The following is a 9760-nucleotide window of genomic DNA, read 5'->3' as shown; positions in this document are numbered from 1 at the left end:
AAAGATGAAATGGCACATAATGGGGCTCTGTCCTCCAACATGCCCCCCAGTGTAAAGCAACATAGAGGGGGCAGTTTCCCTTTTGTTCAAGTCCCATAAAAAAAATAAAAACAAGTCATGCAGCTGCTGGTCTGCCAACGACCCCACCTTTTGCTCTCTAAAAACATGCCGGCGGGGTTTCTTCCTTCTTCTCATACAACTTGGAATTAATGGATGAGTTGCATTTGTAAAACCATTTAATTTATACATAAAACAGAGACTCCTCAAAAAGTCTGTAGCCTCTTGTGTCAGAACAGCCCACCCATGTCAAATTAAAGAATACCCAAAAAAAAAAGAAAAAATGTATTTGTGAGTAAGCAGTTCCATCTCACACAAGATATGTTGATTGCGGAAGGGAGAAGTTACTCTGTACAGTACACATACAAACTTACATATACATGAGCTCTGCTGTGAGCAGGCACGGTGATACAGCAACACTCACAATATCCACCTGTCCTGATGGAAGAGGGGAGCAGCGTTAAGCGGTTCGTTCTAAATGGTACTGAGGCGGAGAGGAAGGGATGTGTTCAAGCGCCTCTATCTGAATCGAGGAACGAGTGCTTCTAAGATGAAGGCAAACCCTTCTGTGGTAGGGCTGAATTCAAAACTTTTTAGGCACCGACCAAATTGCCTCCTCTGTATCGAGTAAACCTCATCGGCGTCAGTGAGCCAATAAGCAGGTTACCAATATCTTAGAAAGCTGCCGATTGGCTGTGGAACGTTACACGCCGAAGAGACGCACGGGAAAAAACTCTACGTTACGCACGGTGAGTAGGCTCGTGTAGTAGGAACTGGAAAATAAATCAAAGGCTTTCTTTTTGTTAAAATAGTTTTTTTTTGTAATTAAAATTAAAATAAATTAAAAAAAATTGTTCAGGAATTGGTATTGAAAAATATTGAAACGCTACCCAGCCCTACTCGGTAGCCATTTCAGACTCTGCTGCACTTCTGAGAAAGAAGTGACTTTGCACCGATTTCATGTGTGTGATTATTGCTCAGGTATGATTAATTAATGAGGAGTCAAACAACTGAAAGGAGAGAAAAAAAAAAAAAAAAAAAGAGCTTTTGTTCTAAGCTCTCCTCACAGGATCTGTAATATGTCTGTTCACCTGAGCCAATGGTCCCTAAATGTTTTCATCCAGTTACTGCCCTCTGTAAGGCAAATCATTCATTCAGAGCTGCTGAAATAACCCTCCACCTCAAAATACACTTAATAAGTCTGTACAGATGTTTTTTTTTTTCTCCCCCTCAACTTCTATTTATAATTACCCTTTAAGTAAACCAGAACAGAAATAAAACACGCCCAGAAACTAAACGGAAGAAAATAAAGTGGCAGATCATGTTGCGATACATCAAGGCTGGTTGGGTCTTCTCTTTACGCAGCACTCTGGTTGGAGCGGACGAGCACGTGAACTTTTGCGTGGGTTTTCTTTTTTTTTATAGGAGAGACACCATCAGTATCCATCATAGACAGGCTTCCCATCAGGCCAAGAAATTGCTTGTTACAACCAATTTTTTTTTCTCGTAGGGCAAACTCACCAGCCGAAGCAAAACATGCGACGAGCATCTAGCTGGTTATCCAGGCTGACGTCTCATCCCGCTTCGCAGTTGGCTGAGAGATAAAGATCTCCGTTGGTAAGAAAATAAGTCTGGAACGTTTACTACAAACGGTTATGTCCTTATGTTGCTTCAGGTATCGGTTTCAACTTAATGTAATAACATGGCACTTGTAAATCTGCTCAAATTAATCTGGATTGTTGCCAAGAGATTTACACTCTGTACAATTACAAAAAATGAGAAGTTAGCTTTTTTTCATATCACACAGGCTCAATCAAATCTCTCTGTGCAACTGCCACCTAGTAAAAGATCACTGTAATGATATCAGGGTTGGTTCTTTGACTTAGCATACCGACAAGCACACTAATGCAACACTGAAAACGCCACGGTGATCAAAACAAACAGAGATAAAAGGGTCCACCTCTGGAAGAAAAAAAAAAATAAATTCTGGTGAAATAAATGGACACACAGTAGCTGTAAGATGTTTCGTCGTCACTGTCGGTATGAAAAAAAAAAAAAAAAAAAACATTGTCGTGTTCCTCTGTTGTTGCTGCAGAAATGCTGATTTCCCCCAACATCATTCATTCCGTTTCAAGCTCAGAGCCATAAGATGTCCCCGCAACGAGCACCGGTCTGGTCCATCAGCAGACAACAAGCATTAAGACATTTAGATCCACGTTGTTTTGAAGTCTCTGTCCCCCCCCCCCCCCCCCCTCCTGTACACCGGTCTGAAATCCGTCCTGGACGCTGGGTCTAATGGTGGTGACCGACGGACAGCACCAGAGGAATGAGGCAGCCCAGCACCAGAGCTCCCACCTCTACCTTGCTCAGTCCTTTCCCCCCGGTCCCTCCCGTGGGGGCGTGGCTGTGGCCGCCGCCCCCGACCTCAGGGAGGACGTGGACGGTGGCCACGTAGAGGAAGGTGCCGGCGGAGAAGAGCATGGCGACTCCGGTCGCGTTGAAGTCTGACAGGGCCTCCTTGCTGCTCTGAGGGGGGAGGCGAGGGGTATGGGGGGGAACAAACACAGACAGTGTGAGGCAAACGTTTCCTCTCGGATGGATCGACTGGTCATGAAATTCATTTTAGATTAGATTTGTTACGGCTAATGAAACCTCTACCTTATCCTAAACATGTCTGGTGAAGGTCTCTTGTAGAGAGTCCTGAAGTCTTACCAGCCATACTGGTTTTTCAAAGACAAAAGCCTGACTTGTATTCCACTGAGCAAATTTCTTCTTCATTGTTTAGGCCAGTCTAAGAAGACGACGACAGACAGCCACTTAACATCAGGCTGAATACTCTTTCAAAGTTAAAAGAGCCTTAAGAAGACTGACAGTTGTCCTGCCTCAAGAAGAGTGTTGCATTTGGTTGCATTGAAAACAACCACTAATATATACACATGAAAAAAAAAATTATTCATATTTAATAATAATAATTGGTCAATAGCTGCATCATGAAGCTCCAAAAACAACACTGGCTTCAATATTTACCTGACTGAGGCCTAAAAAGGTGAGCATGGAGAGGACAGGCGCTGCCAGGGCAAAGACCAGCAGATGTTTGCGGATGCGGTTCCTCTCGAGACCAGCATGCATCAGGAACGAAACCAGACCGAACGCAGCTGGAGCCTGCAGAGTACAGAGCAGTTAAAGAGTTCACACAGGTTTACATTGGGGCTGACACGAACGATTTGTTCCCACGGACGATTAAATCTGCATATTTTATTTGCTGCAGTGTCAGAAACACAGTCTAAATCCCAAATTGATATAGTTTACTATCACATAGGACAAAGAAAAGAAGCTAATTCTCACAAAAGTGACACTGGAACAAATAAATGTTTGCCATAAAAAAATTTTTTTTAAAAATAATCAATTAACCCTTGTATTATGTTAAGGGTCAATTTGACCCATTTGCGTTTTTGTGTTGACCAAAATACTGGTTAACCTATCTTTTTCTTTATGAAATTGTATGACATTTCCTCATTTAGGGTCATGAACTTGTTCATAAAATCTGGACACACTGATGTGTAGTGGAATGTCTGTTCAGAGTTTGTATACAAAGATGATGTTGCGGGTCATTTTGACCCAGAGACTTTCAACACCCATTTAGGTGTGTGTGTGTGTGTGTGAGATGCTATTGACGATCCGGATTGTGAATTTTCCTATGATGAAGAGGATTCAGGGGACCAGTCTGGTGTAGTATACATTAGCTGAAAACAATGGGCAGCAATCATCCTCAACATGGACAGCTAAAGATGCTAACATAAAATGGTCAACATCACCACACTGACGCCAAGGCAGACTGTCATCAAGATGACTCCAAGCCCCACAAGATTTTCTGCCCCACTAGTTGATGATATTCAATCACCATTTCATCTCTTCATATCCCAACCAACAGATAGGATCATAGTGGACATGACCAACTTGCAGGGGAGGTGTGTATTTCAAAAGAAATGGAAGCCACTGGATCAGATTGACTTGCATGCATACATTGAAATCCTAGTCCTGCTGGGTCCGCAGCATCCACCTATGCTTTGCAGCGCCACGTTACATCCCGCAACACCCTGCTGTGATGTTCATACGCACAGAGTAGTCAGGATCCGGTATTGGAGACTGCACTACTCAGTACGACACGATGTGCCCTGCTATGACATGAACTTCCATGACTACCTCGAAGTCACTGTTCCATTATCTCTAATGTGACTATTATTTGCCACTCTTCATCACACCCCCAACCGGCCCGTCAGACACCGCCTACCAAGAGTCTGGGTCTGCCTACCTTTCTTCCTAAAAAGGTAGGGGTTTTCCTCGCCACTGTCACAACAGCCACTGATAATGCTTGCTCTTGGGGGAATTACTGTAATTGTTGGGGTTTTGGAATTTATAGAGTGTGGTCTAGACCTACTCTATCTGTAAAGTGTCTCGAGATAACTTGTTATGATTTGATACTATAAATAAAATTGAATAGTATTAGCTAGAGTGTACAAGTCAAAGAGAGAAGCAATTGTCAGTCTGTGGAATGATGAGAGTGGAAGGCCAATATTTCTAACAACAATGTCTTTGGAGTCAATTCATACGAAAGCTTGGGTGTTCCGCAACACCAGAGCTGGTTGAGTGAAAGAGACAAACTAGCGGAGATCAGAGATGTATGGGTCAAAATTGTACCTGTCTTGTACAATCCTGGTCCCCATGTCACTGTAGATGAACAGCTTGTTCCATTCAGGGGTCCCTGTCCCTTCTGACAGTACATGCCCAACAAGCCTGCTAAGTATGGCATCAAAATATGGGCATCCTAGGATGCCAAATCTAGCTACGATGCATGGAATATACAAGTGTATACCGGAAATATTTTCACTAAATAATTGGTAAAAACAGTTTTGGGGGAAAAAATGTTTGTGATGAGGGAAAAAAAAAGTTTGTTTTGAGTGTATTTACACCGTACGGGTCATTTTGACCCGTAACCTCATCAATGTCATTTTTTTTCAACATAATACGAGGATTAAACAATGATCAAAATAGTTGGCAACTACTTTTCTATCCGTCAACTAATCGGTTGAATCAATCAGTTTTTTCAGCTCTACTGCTGCTACATGCAAGGCTACACAACAAAAAAAGAATGTTAAAAACTAGAGGTGTGAATCTTCACCGATCTGTCGATTTGATTACAATTATCATGTCAGCGATTCTATATCTCGATGCATCAAATACATTTTTACTATTAAATCCATATAGGATATTTAATTCATAGCTTTTCAAGCTTCAAAAACAAAACATTCTGCAGTGCTCCAATACTAAATAAATTGGATACATAAAACTATACAGCAATGAGCACATGGCACTTCCTGAATGTGCAAAACATACCAGAATATGTAAACAGAAATGCTGTTAGGCCTACATTAAACTGGAAACAGAAATAATCGATTGTGAGCCTGCCGATTATCGATGCAGCATCGTCCATGTCCACGATTCGATGCATCAATTATTTGATTAATTTCAACACCTCTATTAAAAACCATTGATTTACTGTACAAGATATGAGCCATTATTACCTTATGCAGCATGATAGCTACAAAGACAATGAGCTGGACGCTGGTCTGAGAGGTGGAGGCAGCAGCACCCAGAGCCACTCCATCAGCTGGAGACAAAAGACACCGTTGATGAGATACCTTGTATATTAACTAAGTTCTGATTCTAATGTTTTATTTTTCCAAATTACAGTAAAATGGTATTCACTTATCTATCAACGAGTAAACATAGGCGTAGCAGAGAATAACATCTTAAATGATTAATAGAAAATGTTAAGTAAATGTTTACACAATGCCAAAAACATCTAAATCTAAAGAAGACCAATCTCTATCCCAGCAATAATTTGTGTTTTAACATAAAAAATAAATAAAAAAAGAAGTTGTATCTAGTACAATTATTAGGAGTCAAATATTCAAAAGCAGACGTACCTGCAGCGTGGACCACCAGACCCAGGGTGGTGGTGATCTTTGAAGAGGCGGCCCTTGCTGACTCTGGATCTAAACCAGACAAAAACAAGTCAAGACAAATTGTATACATGTTTAAGAAGTGTACATCGAGAGCCAAGGGATAATGACAGCGTCTCCACGCTGTCTGCCAACAACTGTGTGGCGTCACCAGTTGGACCAGACTTTGTGAACAGTTTGCGGAGCATTAGCTGCTCAAATATAAAGCTTGGAAATTGTTCAGTACAAAGCATGGGTGCATCTGGGAGAACAGAATTTGCAGTTGAGCCATCGGGGGTTGGGTCCAATTGAACAAAATTATTTTCCTCCGGAGAAGATTAGTACTTGATGAAGACTAATGACAAAGCTGCTGCCGCATAGCCCCATTTTCACAAACTAATTCTCCATGTATACGATTGCTTTGGGTGCTTTAAAAAAAAGGAACACGCCTCCCAATAAGTGACAAAATAACACCAACATTTTACTATTTACATGTTGCGATTTGTATAGTCACAGCGTGTACAAATAACAAGGTCTGAGAATATAGTTCCCAGTATGTATACGGTTAGAAGACGGCTGTGTCTCATGTGACCTTGGTATTTGTACACGCTGTGACCATACAAATCACAACATGTATGTAATGTAAATAGGAACATGTTGGTGTTATTTTGTCACTTATTCAGAGCAGTTGGCTAGAAGGAGCCGGTTACCTCCAGGATCTGTGCTAAGCTAGGCTAGCGGTGGGGACGTCGGACAGAGTTACGACACGCACAGAGTCCCAATAATTCGGCGTGTTCCTGTAATCTTTGCGTTTGCTGTCCCTTGTTAATACTGACCTTCGGTGCTGTGCACATGAGAGCTGCCTATCTGGTCCACCAGCAGCATAAAGACGAAGCCCAGGACCAGAGACACTCCGATGCAGGCATGAAGCTGCTCGTGACTGTGCTCATGCTTCCCGCTGGCACTCCCCAGGGCCGCGTCTGCGTCGCCCTTCGCCTCAGACACCTCCACGACTCCAACCTGGCCATGGCTGTGGTGTACACCTGCAGAAACACAGGTTGAAACTGTACCGTTAAAAACACCCTAACACATCGGATTACTGACTCTACTCGGCAGCACAGACGCCACCACAAACCCTGTGTAGTATTCTTTCGGAGACACAGAGGAATGTGTCGCTGCAGATGATCACACAAAACAAATATCTGTGTTTGACAAAATTAGTTACGCAAGAGAAAAATTGACGTCAGCTGGCTTTACTTGCTGAACTTCGCTCTGTTTGAAAAGGATTCAAACTGTTCTACGAAGGCAAATGTCTACATATAATATTGGGTATATATGCTCTATACTTTGTTTACTTCCGTGTCTTTGTAGCCTGTGGCACCCCTCATTTTTCCCTGAGGGAACTTAATTTGTGGTCAGGCACATTCAGACACAACATACAACAATAAATAGTCATAAACAAGAACAAATAAATGCTTAAAAAACTAAAAACCCTGTGGGTTGGAGACCTGAGGGCATCTGAAGCGCTAATAAAGAGTCATGGACATTAAATAATGTTGCCTTCATTAGAAAGCAAACAGTAAAGAACTGACAGGACATGAAGGAAGAAAATCTCAATTACATGGTCAGTGTCTAGTTTAACCTCAAATCTGTTTTTTTTTTAAAGATTATTTTTTGGGGCTTTTCCCTTTATTCTGAAGTGACAGTGGATAGATATGAAAGGGGGAGAAAGATGGGGAATGACACGCAGCAAAGGGCAGCAGGCCGGACCCGAATCCTGTAAGGCTACGAAACCCGTAGACGTCAATATTTTAAAGATCACACTATCTGCACCCAGTTGGGTAGGTCTACAAGGAGACAAACTAGTCTGCAGGCTTTCAAACTGAAATCTGGACAGTGTCCACTGCCCCACGAACCATAACAAACAGTGTTCCAGCCAATAACGGACAAGAAGGAGCTGGTTGAGCCATCACTGCAGCAGCGTTAGCACGTAGGCTACTTCCACAATGCGCGTTCATGACTCAACCAACTCCTTCTAGTCTGTTATTGGCTGAAACACTGTTTGTTATGGTTCGTTGTGCAGGTTGGCGCAGTTTGTTTTTGTTGCCATTTGTGGAGCCTGGGCTGTCTACAGAGACTGCAGGGTTTTTTTTACAGTGTGTTCAGGGGACAGGCAGCTAGCTGATAGTGAGGAGATGTTTGTTGTATGTGACAAAAAATGTTGTAGCCTAAAAAACGTGTCACATCACTTAGAGCACCTTCAAATAATTGCAGCCTTACAAATATTAAAGCCGTCTTATACTGACTCGATGGTTCAAACATTATGAAATGCAACAATGCCTTCATCCAAGGGAGATGGGGAATCACTGTTCTGGTAAACTCTACCTTCAAGGACTTCTTCATAAAGTGCGTGGACCCCCTCAGGGATGATAACAGCCAGTGCAGTCCCACACAGCAGCCCTGCTCCCAGCACAGTGATCAGCTTCAGCCTTTCCTAGAGAAACACAATAACAGGCACATGTATATCTCACTGCACTTTTCTGCTTTTTGCACTTCTGGTTAGACGCAAACTGCATTTCGTTGTCTTTGTATTCTGCACAATGACAATAAAGTTGAATTTAATCTAATCTTATCTGATCTTCAAAACAAGTCTCATTGTTTTTAAGCACTATACACACCAGATTATCTGATGACGGTAGTTTATATGATGCAATCACTGCTTTTGATTAAAGGGCACTAACAAGAGATGAACTTTTACCTCTCTGTACATTTGGAAATGCGTCCAAAATAAGCCTAAATGCAGGCTTTCATGAAACACTTTTTTTTTTTTTTTTTTTTTTGTAAGCTTTGCATGTCTTAGACTTACCTCTGAAAAGTTGACTGCTAAAGGTATTGTCCCGGCCACATAACATCCCACCAACATCGCAAGAGACAGCAGGCTGATCGAGCTAAAATCGTCCATGGCTGCACTTTTCTCTTCGGCTAATCTTCTGCTAAGCTAAAACATCAACACCAACCTCCACCTAGCTACACTCACTCTTAACACGCGCTTTTAGCCGTGCTCGTCAAGTTAAATTACATGCCCCGGCATGCAGCTTGGTTAACAGTAGCTGTACATTTAATAAACGTCCCTGTTCTGGTACCAGTTCAGCTCGCTTCCAAACATCCACGTTACCTAAACACGGACGTTACAGCCTCTGGCCTCGAATAGCAAAGCTAAGCTAACTAGCTTCGGCAACTGCCCGGCTCTCAAAATTCACAAATGCGGAATCCTGACATGTAAACATTCACTTGCAAACATCTTTTACCCCACATCGTTTCTTCCAGATTCAGCTGTCAATAATTATAATGCAACTTCCCGACTTGGTTAACATAACTAGCTAGCTAACGAACTGGCTAACAGAACATCCTCTTGTTGGTGCTGCTGAAAAGTACTTCCGGGTCACAATTCATCTTCTCAACCTGTCGAAGCAAACCTGCCACGTATCCGCGAGACCCGTTGGAAGAGGAAAGACATGATGAATTCATGAATGTAAATTTATGCAAAACTAACACCTCACTTTAGTGGTTTTAAGAAAACAAATGGAGCTATATATTATATTAAGACAATAACCTTTGCAAAAATACCAAAAATATAAAAACTAAGATTGTGCTCCCTATTTAAAGTGCTCATTTTATGCTTATTAGGTACATCATTGTAT

General features: G+C 42.0%; 1 protein-coding gene across 2 annotated transcripts; it reads right to left on the bottom strand.

Annotated features, from left to right (window-relative positions):
* Positions 1-218: 218 nt before the first annotated feature.
* On the bottom strand, positions 219-9554 carry slc39a9 (solute carrier family 39 member 9). Of its 2 annotated transcripts, none has more exons than XM_028566575.1 (7): positions 8926-9554; positions 8445-8553; positions 6896-7102; positions 6045-6113; positions 5640-5725; positions 3085-3219; positions 219-2583 (listed from the first exon to the last, which is right to left on the bottom strand). In XM_028566575.1, the coding sequence occupies exons 1-7, from the start codon at positions 9019-9021 to the stop codon at positions 2350-2352; spliced, it is 936 nt and encodes a 311-aa protein (XP_028422376.1). In that variant the 5' UTR covers positions 9022-9554; the 3' UTR covers positions 219-2349. The 2 variants fall into 2 exon arrangements, with proteins under 2 accessions (XP_028422376.1, XP_028422377.1); XM_028566576.1 differs by lacking the exon at positions 219-2583 and adding an exon at positions 2727-2848.
* Positions 9555-9760: the final 206 nt, after the last annotated feature.

Source organism: Perca flavescens, chromosome 20, assembly GCF_004354835.1.
Source record: "Perca flavescens isolate YP-PL-M2 chromosome 20, PFLA_1.0, whole genome shotgun sequence".
Classification (NCBI taxonomy): Eukaryota; Metazoa; Chordata; class Actinopteri; order Perciformes; family Percidae; genus Perca; species Perca flavescens.
This window is presented reverse-complemented; position numbering and strand designations above follow the sequence as displayed.